Consider the following 19,047-nt stretch of genomic DNA (forward strand, 5'->3'; position numbering starts at 1 on the left):
AGAGAGTAATTACTGCAGCACTTTATTTAGCACCTATTAAGCATTTTAAGACGAGCAAACCATCTCGTTCGGCTGCTTGATGGTCATGCTCGCAAACCTGGTATTACAGAAGCAAGGCAAACATGATCACGCTGTACACTAAGTATCTGTTGTACGAAAGTAAACGTTACATGTGTATTGCATCACGATCTTCACATGCAAATTCAGTAAGCAATATCGAGTTAGTTTAATTCATGTATTCGGGATGTAGTAGATCATTCTGCCTTAACCCAGTGAGGGGCAGACGTCGGGTATGCGGGTGTGAAGGTTAGCAGGCTAACGCTGTAGACAGACCACCATACGAGGAGAAAGTTGCGTAAGGAGAGGCCTTTAAATTCTGTGTAGTGCTGTTCAACGACTGTCCTGAAACTTAAGAACATATTGAATAATCGTCTTCAGTTATTCCAGACGTTCACCTTGGCATTTTACCGACATCAAATATTAATGAACATCACACCACATGGTTCATTAGCAGCATAGTGATGGTAAGCCCCTTTTATTGCTACAGATATCCGCCTCAGTGTTTTACTCATCCCCCGAAAAGATAACTGAACAAAGCGTCACATGAATCTTTGGAGGAGCAGAGTGACACCATTTACTAATCCCCTGAACTCTCAATGTGCAGCTTGTCTTCACCCACGCCTCCCACAGAACCTCTCCACGACCTCCACCTCATTATGTAACAGCAACATTTACCTAGTGCGCCTGCCCTCCCTGCGTTTTTCCACTCCTTTGAGCGCGACGTAGAGGTGAGGTCACCCCTGAATTTCAAGGATTCTTCACTTAAGTATTCATACTTGGCCAGTCGCGGTACAAAAGGCCTGGTTCGTATTTGAAGTAAGGTGGCATTATGCTGAGTGCTTGCTACATCGAGAGTAGGAAGAGTTTGCTCACCAACTCGCACACGCTACTCCGGTTAGTGATCATGTGAGGGAAGAGACTACAGATGAAAGTAAATGGCCCGATATATGAATACTGATTATCAAACAACTGAACGTATGCCTCAGCTCAGTTTATCATGATATTTTCTCCGAATATGAATACGAATTGGCGAACACCCCCCACATCATCATCGTCATCTTCAGCCATTGCTAGTTCATTGCAGGATAAAGGCCTTTCCCAACGTTCTCCACCTCTGTGACTGATGCTAGTGTACCTACGCCAATCTTCTTTTTTTTTCCGGCAAATGTTCTCCCGTTTTTCCCCTTCCAACCCCCACCTCATCTTTACCTTCTTCTACCTATCGTAACACTCCCTTGTTCCTTCTTCTCCTCCTCCTCCTCCTCCTCTGCTTCCCCCTTATCTATGTCCACCTTGTGTTTTTTTACATGCTCCTCCAGCCCATCTTTACCTTTCCCGGCATATCTTATCACACCCATCTTTTTTTTCCTCTTTCCTCCTCCTCCTCGTCTTCCTCCTCCTCTCCCCTCTCCCTCCTTACTACCTGTTTCTCTCCCTCCTCCTTGTCCCCCCCGTCTTCCTCCTCCTACCCTTCCCCCCCTCCACTGCTACCTGTTTCTCTCCTTCCCAACTGCACTTTTCCCTCCACGTCGTGTGCGTACTAAAACCCTGCCTTGGTCTCGGGGCACTCCAGCACTCGGCCATACGTGGTGCCTCAGGTGTGGCAGTCGTAGCTGTGTGTGCTTTGTGGGCGTGGTTCACCCGGCGCCTGTAGGGCAGAAGCAGGGGTGCCGGTGTAGCCTGGTGGATGCTGACGATAAGTAACAAGAACGTGATGTATTCTCTTTCCTACCGTAGAGAAGGCAGCTCAAGGGGAACACAAAAACAGGAAAAAAAACTCGCTAGGCACTGCATCAGCAAACCGAGGACAGGAAGAGTTGCAAGTAAGGCCCAGATGAGATTGGAGAAGTGTTTTGATACTCCCCTCTTGAAAGCATTTAAAGCGAAGGGTGAAATATAAATAAGGATGAAATATAAACGAAGAAAGACGTTCTGAGTTTACCGATCAAAGGGATGAAGTAATGGAGATACTGGTTGTTGCATTAGGTCTGGTCTTGCATTAGGAATTTGGACTTCATAATGGCGAGCTATGGTAGAAAGCCTTGTGTAGAGAGGCAGCGGGAGAGGCAGGAGCATGCAGTTACCTGTTACGAATTAAAAATAAAAAAAGCTGTTTGCAGGAAAATATCAATGCAATATAGAAGGGGAGGCAACAATGCGGCGGAGTTGAAGAGGACGTTGAAGACATTAGGTCATGGCTCACTAGGTAGGATTATTGTTCTTGCGTGTTGCGTGTGCGTGAGAGAGAGAGAGAGAGAGAGAGAGAGAGAGAGAGAGAGAGAGAGAGAGAGAGAGAGAGAGAGAGAGAGAGTGTTCAGTTTTGTTCGATGGTTCCTGGTAGTGAGAGTTTTTGCTGTGTCCCCTCCTATTGTCCTTTTTATATGTTAATGTGTTTGTGTTTGTGTGTGGGTGGGTGGGTGTGTAGTGAGTACAAATCTCATTTTATTTACTGTTGGCTCGCTGTTGCTGCCCGCGCCGGAAATTTTCGCCCTCGTGTCTGCCCCTCCTCCCATCGCTCCTTTTTCGTGCAAGCAACACTCCCCGTGCACCTGCCTGCCGCTTGCCGACGTAACATATCGTTTTGCTAGGCTTCAAGGTCACTCGCGGCAGGTGGATGAATCTTGAGTGTCAGGAAGCGTTTATTATCTTGTTGAAGACCTACATAATGGGATATTTCTCTCTCTCTCTCTCTCTCTCTCTCTCTCTCTCTCTCTCTCTCTCTCTCTCTCTCTCTCTCTCTCTCTCTCTCTCTCTCTCTCTCTCTCTCTCTCTCTCTCTCTCTCTCTCTCTCTCTCTCTCTCTCTCTCTCTCTCTCTCTCTCTCTCTCTCTCTCAACGGAATTAGGTTATTTATTCGAAACTCATGCACGCTGCTGCGAATATCAAGTGTTTTTCAACAGTATTTACAAATTAAATAATAGTTTTTGGCTCCTCTTTCGTTATTTCTTCAAAACTCCCACATGCTTTTCTGAATGTTGCATTTTGAACAAAGTATTCAAAAATTTTGATTATAATTTTTGTCAGCCCTTTCGGTTGTTTGTTCTTAAATCATGAATATTGATGTCTGTAATTAAAGGGAAAAGTTACTAATGAAAAGAATGGTGTTGTCATCGGTATTTTAAGCTGCTCACAGGCACTGACGTCACGGGCGCAGCTGCTATATCGCGGGTTCAGCGTCCTTGAGGATGAGTGACCTCCAAGGCCGAGTGCCCCGAAACGCCTCGTGCGCCACCCAGCCTGGAGGGCCACTTTAGCCGCGTCCACTCTTGGTGTTGGGTCATGCAGAACATCAGCGGAGGAGTGTTTGGTATTATTGAAAGCTAAAGTATGAGATATTGAAGGGAAAGGTTCCGTAGAGCAAGCTCACAACACACAAAATTCAGTTCAACCTTTCTTTCAATTGGTCCAAAGACATTACCCAGATTGTGCTTTTTGTGCGTGTGGCTTCATCTTTAGTGGGTCCCTACATGGCTTTCCTTTCTCTAGTAAGACCATTATCTGGTGCTGCGGGTTTTAAAGTACACTTCATTCATCTTCACTCATTCATATTCATATCATTTGGCGTGTTTTGTGAAGCTTCCAAGACCTGGTCCTCACCATTCATCTTTTTTTTTCATATTTTTCCTTCGACTTTTCCAGCTAGTGTGTATTGTGATGACATAAAACTCTGGCATATGCTTTAGGACGCATGCCAGGAACGGAATGCGAAGGAGACCAATCATAAAAGTCGCTGTCTATGACCCCAATTCTCAAACTTTTCATACACACGTTGGCTGTCTTTCGTAGAGGTTGTATTAGTATTTCCATGGGTAGTTTTATGGGCCAAGTGATAGTTTGACAAGGCTTCTGCACCATGAGCGTGAAAAACACTCATGATAGCTAGATCGATCTCCTTTATGAACTTCGGAAATAGTTGATGTGAGCCGAAAGCACCTGAGAATACGTGCTGAAGTGTCTTTGTATCGCTCACCAGCACAAACGTTTGACCATTCTTGGAAGTGACTTGATCCCCATCAAGCGTTCTTCCTTTTAGTCGCTTTTTTAGCACAGTATAAAAATAAACAAAAAGAAACAATCACTACGTCTCTAGCTTTTTCACACTGTGCGTTGCTCCTGAACTTTATAAAGGAATAAGAAACGGAGATCTGAGTTAGTACGAGTAATAGCACCACCGACCTGAGAAAGATATATATATATATATATATATATATATATATATATATATATATATATATATATATATATATATATATATATATATATATATATATGTATTTGCTCCCGTCGCAGCTGCGCCACTCGCTTTGTCTCGCCGCCTCGCGCCATGCATAATGAGGAGCTCAGGTGTTCTCGATCAGTCACAGGTGACCCATGAATATATTTTCCTGCTTTTCACTCTGATGTGCCGCGTAAAAGCAAGGTATGGATGGCTTCATGCACTAGCCGATTCCGTCTTTTTTTTATAGTATTTGACCATAGCAAACTCTCAACTTTAAAAAAAGTTGAAATCTACGAAAACATCTTTAGCATGTGACGAGTGTTCTTCCATATGTATCGTGATGTTCATTATTATCTAGTTATACATCAGCTCATACGTTGCATGTGGCCTTGATGAGGAGTTTTTATGTTCGCAGCATGAAAAACACGCTCCCGAGCTGCTGTTGCCCATCCTCTCATAGCAGCATGTAGCATGTAACTTTGCCTCGATGCCAGAACTGTACATTTCCTAATAATGCACCAAGGGAAATAGAGTGCGCAGGTTGTAACCTTTTTTGTAGTGCCAGAAACGGATATTTCTCTGGGTCCATTGTTCTGTTCAGGTATTGATCGAGTCGGGTGTTCACGCTATTTCAGGTTTTTGTTGTCGAGTTCACAACAATCTTGAGTGTCAGATTTCATACTTAATAGTTATTGGTTGCTCCTCAACACTTCCGTCTTCTTTGGTTCTAGTTGTTTTACATGTTAACATCCACCTAATATCAGATACGCCTGCTCATTTTTTTTTATTATTTACATTATTCAATTAAATTAAATTAAGGTATTTACACATCTGCTCTAATTGGAATCACATAAGTACACAAAACTCTTAATCTGAAACGAGAAATTTGTCATAATTGTTATATATTTTTTTTAATAACTAACCTCCAACTTGTATTTTCTTCCTTAGTGAAAATGATGATATTAATGAGGGATAGTTAGTCCGGAAGATTTATGGTGCTGAGTAAAGTATAGCGGGCCAAAAGGTCACGTTGATAGCGTGGGTGTGAAACACGCTCCCGTCCTACACGGAAGAAAAAAGAATGAACAGTATGGTTGATAGAGCCAGAAACTAGGTAGATCAAATATATATTACACACACACAAAAAAAAAAAAGTCACAAACCCTCGCCCTGGCCTACCGTAGCTCTCACCTTGACCCTCCATTCTCATCTCATAATCATCTGCATCATAACGTCTATCCCCGCCCCCCTAATATGTCCTTAACGAATTTCAGAACTGATTTTATTTTTTTCCTTTCTTCTTGTCTGTCATTTATCATCTTTCCATAGGAATGAGTTTTCATAGAACCTGATGCGGGTATTGTTTCGGTTATTGTTGATGTTATAGCTGTTAGTACTTTTACTTCTGCTTGTTGCTTCCATTGTTACATTTGATGTTTTCATTGGTGTTTGTCTTTCGTCATTTTTGAAATTTTGTAAGTATTTAACCCAAAAGTCACGCTACAAACGACTTGGAGTTCAGTCATGAACCAAACCAGCAAGAGGAAGTGAGGTCCTTTGCGTCCCCCTTGCACACACACGTTAGGTAAAGAGGGTCAGCCATTGATATTCCGATTATTATTCGTATTTCATTTGCTTTTAAACATGCGCGAGACACTAGTCCGTGGAGAGCTACGTAATGTGTAACTTTGACAGTTTTTCCTTATTTATAAGACTACATGTATATCCTGCGTATTATGTTGGATGCCAGTGGAAGTAGAATCTCAATAAATGTGGATGAGCTTTTGTAAAGGGGACAGCTTGTTAGTTTCGGTACTCTTTGGGGGAATCAATGTCTCAAATCAAGGTGTAGCAGCCAAGTTGAGGAGCAATTTTAGTAGCGGTATATTGAGTCTGTCGTGCTATGTGTTTCTAAGCTTACAACAGAGATTGGCAATGTGGAGTAGTTTGTAGGGACATATTCGATTTTGTGACAGGAAGGCGCCCCAGTAACGTCCTCCCTCTGTTTCAGAAGTGAGGCAACCTGCTCCGTGCTCCTCTTTTATCACTAACGACGACCACGTTGGAAGTGTGATGGTTGATTTGAGGCAGCAGCTGTCCCAGGTGTGTACCCAGGTGTTGGAGGCGGCACAGGTGTCGTGCTGAAGAAGCCAGTCGTCATGAGTGGGCTTGGGCCCCGCCATGGCAGCACCACAACAACACGCACTGACTAACACCTCGTGCACCTTCCCTGCCTCGCCTGCCGTCTTCTCCTCCTCTGGAAACTATGGCGGTGGACAGCCTGCATCGTGCAGTGACTTGCATGATCGACTGAGCGGCATCAGTAACTGCGACATTCAGAGTGTTGTATACTCGTCTGCAGCAGTTGTATCACAGCCTATCCTTAGCCACACTGCATCACGCAAGACCAAGCCCTGCTCTCTATGTGGCACAGCTGCTCAGCGCTCTCAGTCGTGCGTGGTCCCCAACTCACCAATCAGTCCTCAGGAGCAGCCTGTGGTTCTTCTGCACCGCCTTGAGGACGGGCTACCAGAAGGTGATGTCGACAGTCTGCGAGCTTTTGGGACCATTCGACTCCTACCTGTTCACAGACGCTGCGGCAAGACCGAAGTTGATGCAGATAACAATAAACACGAATGTGATAGAAAGTATCAAAGTGTTGAAAGTGATAGTATGTCCCCAGGAAGCTTGTTTTACAAATCAATTAACAGAGCAAGTGTTAAAAAACGAACAGAAGTTCCTGTACGGATTCACAGTCTTAGTGATCGCAGTGGTTCACTAACGAAAGGAGCTAAACGAAATTACATTGACAGTGACAATTACTACCAGCCCTGTGAAAAGACAGAAAAAGATTTGAAGAATATTACTAGTGTTGTGAAACTTCAAGCAGACAAGGGCACAATCAGTCACAGTGACAACACAAAAGCCGAAAATGTTGTGTACGAAAACAGTGCAGGGAGCAAACTAAATCCAGGTCATGAGGTGATCGGCGCGCATGTCAAGGCCGCTCCCCGCCAGTCCCCCGCCAGTCCAGTGTCTCAGTCCTCGCAGTGTTTGTTCGATGCCCAGCAATGGCGTCCCTCCTCATCACTAGCAGAATCTTTAACCCTTTCTGCCTCAACTAGATATACAACCTCGAATGATTCACCATCACCTCAAACAAGCAAATCATCCATAACAGCAATTCATTCACACACTAGTACCTCTCAATCCCCCTGTGACACCCACGACTCTGCCCCAAGCTCCTCCTCCCCCAGCACACCAATGTCTCTTGTGTGCTCCCCTGTGGTACAGCTGCCGAGTACCACGCTCTCTTCCTCACCATCACAAAACATTAGTTCACCGCCAGCCATATCACCCCCAGAATCCCCTCCTTCCCTTACTGCCGCATTCTTGCCACCCCTTATGGGCTCTCCCGTAACCAGTGAACGTGAGACTGAGCATGCGGCCTGTTCAGTTGACGTACAGCCATCCTCTCCCTACTCTCCATGCACAACACCTTCCTTACCAGCATCCCCAGCTTCGTTACCATCGAGCTCAGATTCCCCACCCTCACCAGCCCCTTCCTTAGAATCTCCTCCGGCGTCCCCTGTTACCTCCTCAGATTACCAAAGAGTCAGTCACAAGCAGGCACATCACCCTTACGCTGAGAGACCTGATAAGCATTCGCCATCAGACACATCAGTTTGTGAGGCTGAGTCAGACACAGTTTTACAATCAAAAGTTAAGGTTGAGCAAAGGAAGGTTAGAGATCATAAAGTTGGGTTTCATTGCCACCGCAGTCAATTATCGTCCATGGAAAATGCTGCAGTACCTGCAAACAAGAGTTCCACGGATCAGCGTCTAGTTACTCCGGTACCAACACCCTCTAAGGCAGTCCGAGCACCGTCCTCTAACTCGCACACACCAGAGAATACTTGTATCACTTCACAAAACAGAGACAGTAAAACACAGGTAGACTCGTTTTCCGAGACCTCAAGTGTGTGCGCAAGTGGAGAAAAGAAGGAAAATGAGGCAGAAACTGAACAAGTGAGTCAAGACCTGACAAAGTGTTTTTTGACCAGTGAAAGTGGAAGTGCAGACTTAGAGAAAAGTTCTAGTGATTATAAAAACTCGCTGATGAAACTGGTGTTGAAAGTCAAGCATCCTGGAAGTCAACAACCACAGTTAGGTTCCGAGAAAAAAGAACACAACAAAGAAAGTGGAATTCCAAAGATTGTCTTGACTTTAACGGGAAAGGGACCCAATAAAGAGTATTCTTGCTCAAACAGAATAAGGCATGATAATGAAAACTGTTCCGAAAATCTCAATAACAAGAAACACAAATCTAAAAGAAATAAACGACAAAAACCCAAAGACAGAGAAAAACCTAAAAAGATAGTAAAGGGGGACAAGCACAAAAGGCACCTTGAACTTTTCGGTGAGGATAGTAACGACTCCTGTGATATTGACTTTGATAGCTCAGGTGACCATCAAGGTGAATGGAGGCACTCAAGGACTCCGTCGTTGGAGGAGCAAGAAATACACCAGTTTAGAGAACCTCTCTCTCCGGAAGAATCTGTTTGCGTCCGCGGTGAAAGGGACTTCCCTCCACCAGTTCCCGAGCGTGAGTCCTCTTCGGGTTATGTCAGTGGGGAAGATAACAGAAAAATCAGAGCAGAAGAGAACACAAAAAACAAAGATCCTTCAGCTGGTCTTGTAGACGAGCCATCATCACTTTCTTTGGCACAGGTAAAATCCGACAACCTTGGAACCAACGAAACTCTCGAAAACAGTGGTAAAGATCTGCCCTCAACGGAAGAAAACAAAGAAACACCAGAGGGCCAGGTTCAGCCTATTGAAAATAATATGAAAGAGTGTATCAGTGAAGCGGACGAAGCACCTGAGGCCTGTAACAAAGAGCCTTCGTACTCAGAGTCAGAAAACATAGAGGAAACATTGACACCAGCAGGTATGTTGCATTCTAGTGATATAAGCCAGCCATCAAAAGAGCCCGACGACCTCATCCTCAGGAGTCGGAAAAGTAGACACGCCAAAAATACCGAGTCGGGACGGAACTCTGACGCCTGTCTTTGGGTCAGCTTTGGTATGAATGCTCCGTTGCCACTGCCCACTATCGACGCGCCCAGCCTCAAGCGCATTTTCACAAGCAAAGAAAGAACAAAACAGAAGGGAAGTGTTTCTTCCGAAAGTAAAAGAACTTTCTCAACTGATGAGCCCTCGATCAGTGTTACTGGGAAGTCGATCTCAAAGGCAAATCACAAGGATCACAAAGACAGAGAGAAGACTGAGGCAGTCTCTGAGGTCACCAAAGAATCCAAAGAGAGAATTGTTGAAGAGAAAGCCAAACCTCCTGCAGAATATGATCATAAACACAATTTCTCCTCCAGTAATTATAGAACTCATTCCTCATCCAGTTTCGGAGAAAGAAGTCATGTACACTCCAGGGTGCGGAGTAAGGATGACCCTGTGCATCATCGACACCGACATTCACACAAAAGATCACGAAAATCGGAGGAAAGTCGAGAAAGAATGGCCAAGAAGGAAGTGCCATCAAGCCATCAAAACTCTTGGAAGCCCACACACAAAGATGACTTTGGGAGTCAGAAAGTGAGCATTAATAACAGTCACAAGGAAAAGTCATCAGCTGTTAATGCACAGATGCAGACTGCGGAAAAAAATGTCACTAACACACCGTCTACATGCCCCACAGTCTCGCCGTTAACAGATGATGGCTTACCCGTGCAACAAGTCGCAACTCGCCCTCATCCTCTGTCTTTTGAAAATGCAGTATCAAATAATCCAAATAAAGAATTTGATAACATCGACAAGCCTAATCACTTCAACGCTGAAGAATCCCCGGAAAAACAGTATTACCGTCCTAAGAAAATACGAAAAATTTGCCATCTTAGTACAACCAGTGATCAGTGGAACGAAAAGAAATCTCTTGAGCCAACGGAAGACGAAAAAGCTCATGGATCTCAATCAGAAGACAGTACACCTAACTCCTACAAAAACAGTGATTCTTTTCAGTATTCTGTTGAAACAGTTGCAGCCCCTTTGGGACCTCATGTTACAGAGCCAGAAGCCCCCACGGCAGAGAGCGATGCGTCAATAATTCAAACTGGTACATACTGGAAGCTGCATGAAGACTCTACCAACACAGAGAAGCTGCCCACAACCCCACAAGATGCCGAGACTGTTCACGAACACAGGAAACGCAAGTACCGGTCACCCACCCCCCAGGAGCAGGAGCCTGTCTCCAGGACGGAGGAGGAACCCGAGGAACAGACGCAGACCCCCGCCGCTGAAGAGAAGGAAACGGTGGCAGGAAAACAAGAGAACATAAAAAAAGACTCGATTCCGGAAAATGAAGAAAATGAAAAACAAGAAATAGAAAAGAGAGAAAAGGAAAGGAGAAAAAAATCATCACGGAGAGAAAAAAGAAGAGACTTTTCAAGTAAGTGAAATGTAGCTCCACTAATAGTTTGTATTGCATTTCTTTACTCATTCGTAGAACAGTATAGTCCTACTCAAGTATCGTTTGCCCAATATTTATTTTGCTAATGCCAAATTATCCGTGTAAATCACAAGCACCTACATATTCTTTTAGATAAAGTGTGTGTGTGTGTGTGTGTGTGTGTGTGTGTGTGTGTGTGTGTGTGTGTATTTATTAATTTATTTATAGATAGATAGACAGACAAACAGACAGACAGATAGATATGAAGGACGTCTTACAAATATACTAAGGTATAGGTACAGAAAATTTACGTAATGAAATTCTTGATATCTTCTTCACCTCAGTGGTCAACACTGGTTACAATGCTGCTGTTTGTTGTTTACTAACACTCGGCTGACAGTAACTCGCTTAGTTGGAGTCTATTTTTTTCTCGAGGTTATCACCTTGACTTCTCCGACCGGTTATCCCATCCTGTGTTACGCTTCCTCTGGGTTTAACTCCGGATGCTGAGCTGGAAAACTACTCTGTCTACGTAATAATGTTTAGCCCCAAGTTATGTTTGTCAGTTGCGATCCACTTCTTTCCACTTTCACATCGTTATCATGTTAAATAATGATTGCCATTAACTTATATGTTAGTGACGTAGATGTTTAGATCTTGTTCTTTAGTGTCAACCCCATCTTACACAGAGAATATTCTCTATGTTTGCTTCATACGGAAATGTAATTTAAAGTTCCACATATCAATATTTCTCGAGTCGGCCTCAACGAAGCTGGATGCTCTTCATCGCCTCCGTCAACTTCCTCTCTCAGGTGATGATGGACGCTTAGATGGCCTTCACACTTGTAATACTTTGTTAAAGAGTTTTCCTTTGTTGTCACTGTTTCTGGATGATCACATTCGTGCTTTGTTGCCCTCGATCACACTCGGCCTTGCATGTGAACGATGTCGTTAAAGGTTTTCATTGATCGCAGGTGGTGTGATTTATCAATCCTTTGGTTTATTCATACTAGACGATGTCGTAGCGTTTATCTATACATATTTCAGTGACGTATACTTGTGGCACACGGCTTTGAGAAATCAGCGCAGACGAGCACTGAAGTTCCGTCCACCACATGAAGATTTAGCACAGCTTTATGGAGGTCAGGTAGGAGGGCCATACCCTTAACCCTTTCGTCGCCCAAACACACACACACATATTTGACAAGGCTTTCGTAGGAGTTGTGGGCATTTCCTTCATCTGGACCGTGAACCTAAAATACCACTCATAAGAACTCGACTAATCTCCTTTTGGACCTTTGGAAATAGTTGATGTGAGGGGTGGAGGCATCTAGCTATAGCGGTTGTCAGGGTACGGCGAACACTCGATCGGGGCAGAATGTCGTGACGGGCCGTAAATATTGACATGCACGAGCTGAATTACCGATACAACATACTTTATTACAGGGACGATGATTATTGTTGCCATTATTACTATTATTATTATTAATTATTATTATTATTATTATTATTATTATTATTATTATTATTATTATTATTATTATTATTATTATTATTATTATTATTATTATTATTATTATTATTATTATTATTATTATTATTATTATTATTATTATTATCATCATCATTATTATTATTATCATTGTCAACATCATCCCCTATCATCATTGATTAAAGTGAACTTGATTGCATTATTATTATTATTATTATTATTAGTAGTAGTAGTAGTAGTAGTAGTAGTAGTAGTAGTAGTAGTAGTAGTAGTAGTAGTAGTAGTATATAGTAGTAGTAGTATTTGTTGTTGTTGTTGTTGTTGTTGTTGCGGTAATTGCAGTAGTAGAAGTAGTAATACGTAATAATGTGTGTGTCTGTGTGTGTGTGTGTGTGTGTGTGTGTGTGTGTGTGTGTGTGTGTGCGCGCGCTTTACGAAGAGCTGTGACAAATAATTATGTGATCTATATAATGCCACTCAGTAAATGCAGAATCCTCTTTTTAGCTTCGCTGTACCACTGTGCCTAGAAGCGTGCACTGGTGATGCTCGCTTTGAGGGTGTTAGTAAGCCGTGTTTTTTTATGTTAAATATTAGAAAATTTCAGAACTGGTGTGATCCAGATTTCCGTTCGTCAATCCTGCTCGCTTTTTATTTCTCTCATCTGAATATGTTTGTATAAATCTACACTCAAGTTCGCTTCCTGTTGCAAGTTTGCCTTCTGCGGTTTTTTTTTCTTATTATTAGTTCTCGTACAACTTATATTACAGTCTCTTTTTCTCCCTCCTCCTCCTCCTCCTTCTCTTCCTATTTATTCAGTTTCTTGTCTCCTCATAAATTCAATTCCCTGTGCTTGCATCTCATAATTACACACTTCTTGCGGCCGCACCTCGGTTGTCATGGCTGACGTACCGCCGCGCACCAGCCAGTCAGTCACATGGCAGGTGTTTGCCTCATGTGCACCGCAGCAAAGGTATTGCAGCGCAGGTGTAGCTTTCTGTTATCAACCACATGCCCTCTCCTGCCGTAGGACATGTAGAGTGAATGACTGGTTAACCATGAGTGTGCGACAAGATTATTTTACATACACATAACTTCGACACACACACCGTGAAAAAAAAAATTCAATAAATGCACAGCCATGAATAAATAAGGGAATACTAGGTTAGATAAAACTAGTAACTTCATATCATTTGTGATTAAATTTGATTTCATTTCAAACAACTTGTGAATTGATTTTATAAACATAGATGTGAATATGATTTATTTCAAACATCGCAACATTTCAACTCTGCGCTAGCAATTTATCTTAGTATATGTGTTTTGTAACCTCTTACTGACCATGTGGTGGGTGTTAGTGGTTAGCAGTTCAACGTGTTTAACAGCTGTGCCATGCACGCAAAACTGTCGCAGTCTCCATAATTCATGGGTCATGCTTCAAGCTGTCCCCGATGCATCAGTATACATTGTTGTAATAAATATATATATATATATATATATATATATATATATATATATATATATATATATATATATATATATATATATATATATATATATATATATGATTGTATGAATGTTTATTTTACTTTGATAACTAATTAGCTGAATATAAATGAGTTATCGTCCTTTGTGTGTGAGACGTTCGTTATTTTGCATCGAATGTAGAGATTGACTTTTTCAGGGAACGTTATATGTTCATTCGTGTAGCTGTGTAAACAGTAAAGTCTTGCGGGTAAATTAAATACATATTAAATTGTTTCGGTTATAATGTTAGTATCTATCTGTTGCTCCCTTGTCTCCGCCGGACAGCACCTCTATCTCCGACAATAAGTGACCCTCACCCCATGTGTCGTAATACTTAAAGACAGTTTTTGTGTGCCTCAGCTCGAGAACATCCGGTAATTGTTGCTTCCGTTGTACGCCTCCGTACAGGTGTGGGGAGGTTCAGGTAGTGAACGAGTCCGAAGCGTGGGAGGGGCAGGCTGCGAGGGGAGCCCCGGCAGCACAGGCTAAACCCAGTGCCGCACAGGTTTGCTGGGCACCTCTCAGCTGAAGTGTGCCCATCGTAAGGGAGGCGCGGCGATCTGCCTCGATTACTGGCAACACCCGCTCTACCTCGCCCAACGTAAGCTCCGTCGCAACTGTGGAATCCTGTCCTAGATTAGCGGCTCTGATGCCTTGAAGCCTTCAGCCGTTATCCAGAAGGTACTTGAATTAACGAGGCAACCTGGCTCGCACGGTCACGCTCTTTCTTTTTTTTTTTTTATTGGTGTGTTGAAGGCCGGCTTCAGTCGTCCGGCGGACGGTGGTGGACGTGGTCTGCTGTGTCGTCCTGTGACAAGGTCAAATAATATATCATAATAGGTACATATACCTGTGTGTATACATATATGCGTGTGCGCAATCTATATGATTTTTTTTTTTTTAAGAAAAATCAGTGTTTTCATTTACGACTGACTGACTGCTAAGGTCATTTCAGTACTTGTTACACCCTGTACACGTAGCCTACCTGCAAGGTAAGTCTTCAATGAAGAGTGAAAACTGACAAACAAAACTTGCCCTCACTTTATTTTGGAGCGTTAAACCAGGTTAGTCAGCTTGGACAGCTCCTGCACTCCTGCAACTCCTGTTTGTGCCGGTAGACTCGGGTAGTGACATCTGTAAAAGTTCATATTATCTGTTAGAGCTACAGCTGTTCAAATATAGGCTTGACTGATCCATGGCATGTTACTGTATTTAATCTGCCTTGGGGGCAATCGAAAATACGTCGTCGGCTGTCGGTGCGAGTTAGAGGCAGGACCCGTGCACCATTTCCGTGATGCTACCAGTGACCGCCGAACTCACAGTGTTGGCTGCATCCCTTTTTTGTCAGTCTTGCGTGAATCACTAAAATTACCTTCGTATTTTTGTAGCTAATAAATCGTTACTGATAGATAGAAAAAAAAGCCATCACTAACTTACCCATGCAAACGAACATTAAAACAAGCAAGTGCATGCTTAATGAAATAAATCCACTGAAAACAAACACCTCGTTAGGACCTGCGTGTGCTATATTTCTCCTTAGCTATGCCAGCCCTAGTTTACTTGCCTCCTTTCAGAAAGACTGCTGATACGGTGTCTAGTTTGGAAGAGGTGGGGCGCTGTCGTTTCTAATTATGTGTATAAAATGTGCGACCACGCCTCTTTATTCCCTCCTTCCTTTGTAGTTTGGCAAGCTTGAACACCGAGTCTCGTGATGCCATTATGATCTACTCGGCCAGTAGTAGAAGTAGTAGTAGTAGTAGTAGACTACTACTACTACTAGTAGTAGTAGTAGTAGTAGTAGTAGTAGTATTTGTAGTAGTAGTAGTAGTAGTAGTAGTAGTAGTAGTAGTAGTAGTAGTAGTAGTAGTAGTAGTAGTAGTAGTAGTAGTAGTAGTAGTAGTAGTAGTAGTATTTTTCATTATTATAATTGTTTTCAAAATTATGATTATTACAGCGAAATTCCTGTAATTCGATACCACGTATGAAAATGTTTCGGCCATGTCGTTACCAAGTGTGTTGCTCGCCTCCTGTTCACGTGACCACCTACTCACTACCTTGACCATTCACTGCAGGAGCCTATGCAGAATTCCCACCGTATTTACAACCCCCTCGACTGCCGGCCTCAGGGTCCTGTGGGGTGCCAGCCCAAGGACGCATCATGCATGGCTCGCTGCTTGAGGCGGGCAGCCGTGTGATGCAAGCCATGTTACCCCTGTCATGCCTTGTCCGTGATCTGGCACATGATGATTTTTTTTTTTTTGGTGTGTGTGTGTGTGTGTGTGTGTGTGTGTGTGTGTGTGTGTGTGTGTGTGTGTGTGTGTGTGTGTGTGTGTACAAAGTGATATTCAGTATTTTTAAGTAACAGCTTTTTAAGAAAAAAAGGGGGGAATGGCTATTCGCTGAAAGAAAATATGCACGGATTTTCATGATGATGATGATAGTAGTGGTAGTAGTAGTAGTAGTAATATTATATTAATGATGCTAACGATAATAATGATAGGCATATAATTAGACTCTTTGATTTGTTTACTCCCCAACTCTCCAAAGACTGGGACTTTATAGATTACCGCTTGACTTAATTTGGCTGAGTGGCATGTTGTGTCCAGGCCGCGTCATGGCTCCCGTCAGTACAAAAGATTAGTAGGTGGGTCCCGAGCAAGCCGCAGCCAAGCCTGCAGCACTGCACAGCTACGGCGCAAGATTTGGTTTGTGTGACTCAATAATATACTAAATGCAGGCAGTTTTGCCATTTTATATATATATATATATATATATATATATATATATATATATATATATATATATATATATATATATATATATATATATATATATATATATATATATATATATATATATATATATATATATATATATATATATATATATATATATATATATATATATATATATATATATATATATATATATATATATATATATATATATATATATATATATATATATATATATATATATATATATATATATATATATATATATATATATATATATATATATATATATATATATATATATATATATATATATATATATATATATATATATATAATCATCATCATCATCATTTCATTTAACGTCCGTTTTCACTCTTCCTAAGCGGTTGGACGCTTTATGGCTCTCCTCTATTCTGCTCTGTCTTCTGCCTGATGTTCATCCAATCCCATCAGTGCCAAGTCCTCCTGTATACACCTTCTCCACGTTTTCCTAGGTCTACCAACTGATCTCCTTAATTCTACCTCTAATCTCTCCACAGCTCCCGCACTGTATCCTCACCTGCTCTCTTTACATGTCCAAACTATCGGAGTCTTTCCCTTCTGAGCACTGTTTCCAGGTCTTCTACTCCGCATCTGTTTGCTACATCTGCACTGGACACCCTTGCCACCTGATCCCCGCCATATACCTCAGCATTCTGTGATTACTTGCTCTCAGCACCTCCATCAATTTTCTAGTTAGAGCCCATGTTTCTGCTCCATACAACATCATTGATCTAATACACGCTTGGTACACCCCTGCTCTGCTTTTTAGTGGGATGCTACGATTCACAAACAGACTAGCCACCTCCCTCCACTTTATTAACCACGCTGCCGCCACTCTCGCTCTCACTGTCCTCACAGTCCAGAACATCTCCCAAATAACAGAAATGTTCTACCTCATCCAGCTTTCCTCCATTCACCTCTAGTTCATCCCTCAGTTTCTTGTCCTTGCTGTCTCTTACGCAAGCTGGGCATATAAAATTCTGCAGTCCTCTAACGTTTCTGAGGCCTGAGCATCTAAAGTGGCACCACTGCCTGCAACATCTGCACAAGACAGAATTTACACCTACTCCCTTCCCACAGCATCCACATGGATATTTTCCTGATTTAATATTTTCTCTTGCTTCTTTTCCAGTCACCATGTCCTTTTTTTTTTCCATATTAATTTTCAAACCCCTCTCCTCCGTTCCTTCCTTCCATTTATTAAACTTTTCTTTCACTTCTTCTGCTGTCTCTGCATTTACTACCAAGTCATCTGCATACAGCAGCTCCCATGGTGCCTCTCCTCTTGCTTCCTTTGTTGCCTCCTCCATTACTGTTATAAACAGGAGCGGGCTAAGGGCAGATCCCTGGTGAACCCCCACTCCAATTTCGAACTCATCTGATGTTCCTACCACTGTTTTCATTCTCGATTTTGTACCTTCATATTGTCCCAAGGAGGAATATGCCCAGAATCGTCCAGAGTGGAGTTTTTACAGAATTTTTTTTTTTTTTTTGTATATATATTTATATATATATATATATATATATATATATATATATATATATATATATATATATATATATATATATATATATATATATATTCTGAATGTCTGAAAAATGTCTGTTATCGAAAACACCATCATAATAATCATGATAAGGAAGGTATTATTGCAAATCTTTATTTTTCTTTTTTTTTCTGTAAACTTCACATTCCCTCCTACCTCCTTTTTGCCTTTCCCACCCTTACCTGTGACCCTCGCCCACAACAGGTGCGGGGAGCAGGTCCTCCGTCCTCCAGGAAGTCCAGCATAGGAGGGAGGTGGAGCACGAGGAGGAGCGAGGCCGCCGCTTAGCTCAAGAGATCAAGGGATTCAACTGGCTTGAGCAAAAGATTAAGAACGGCTCGTTGCTCTCGTCTGTGTCTTCGCCTGCCACACCCACCGCGAGTCCTGCGACCAAGGAGACTGAGTCAGCGTCCAGAACCTTGTCCGCACCCGCCGCAGCGCCGCCCACCCCGCTGACCATCGCCAGCAGGGAGGAGGGACTGGCCAAGAAAAAAATGTAAATACTACTAAACGGCACACACACACACACACACACACACACACACACACACACACACGTGTATGTGTGTGCGTGTGTACGTGTGTGTGTGTGTGTGTGTGTGTGTGTGTGTGTGTTTTTAAGTATCTTATATATATATAAAAATATATATATATAGATATATATATATATATATAAAAAAATATATAAATATATATATATTTGTGTGTGTGTGTGTGTGTGTGTGTGTGTGAACTGAATGATCAAATTATTTGGTGAAAAGAATTTTCCATTCATTGATTTGAAGTTAGAGAACAGAAGTAACAAATAATGCTAAAGGATTGTTATATTGCTGTTTTGTAATATTCAAGTGTATTTGCACACTGCAGGAATAATTTTTACATATGGAAATGTTGCTACAACTAGATCAAGAGCAGCTAAGATTAAATCTTCGGTCAAAATGTTGAATCATCAAACCCAGAGCCGTC

At 42.2% G+C, this 19,047-nt stretch overlaps 1 protein-coding gene across 6 annotated transcripts in view; it reads left to right on the forward strand.

Moving 5' to 3' along the window:
- Positions 1–19,047, forward strand: part of LOC126998891 (microtubule-associated protein futsch-like) — a 130,253-nt gene that overhangs the window by 99,418 nt on the left and 11,788 nt on the right. For 3 of the 6 annotated variants that reach the window (XM_050861093.1, XM_050861089.1, XM_050861090.1), the window contains 2 exons: positions 6,290–10,738; positions 18,286–18,577. In XM_050861093.1, coding sequence (XP_050717050.1) covers positions 6,460–10,738; positions 18,286–18,577 — 4,571 coding nt within the window. In that variant the 5' untranslated portion in view covers positions 6,290–6,459. The remainder of the gene's footprint in view (positions 1–6,289; positions 10,739–18,285; positions 18,578–19,047) is intronic. The other 3 variants (XM_050861094.1, XM_050861091.1, XM_050861092.1) reach the window with 1 other exon arrangement.

The sequence above is a fragment of the Eriocheir sinensis genome, chromosome 15 (assembly GCF_024679095.1).
Source record: "Eriocheir sinensis breed Jianghai 21 chromosome 15, ASM2467909v1, whole genome shotgun sequence".
NCBI classification, from domain to species: Eukaryota; Metazoa; Arthropoda; class Malacostraca; order Decapoda; family Varunidae; genus Eriocheir; species Eriocheir sinensis.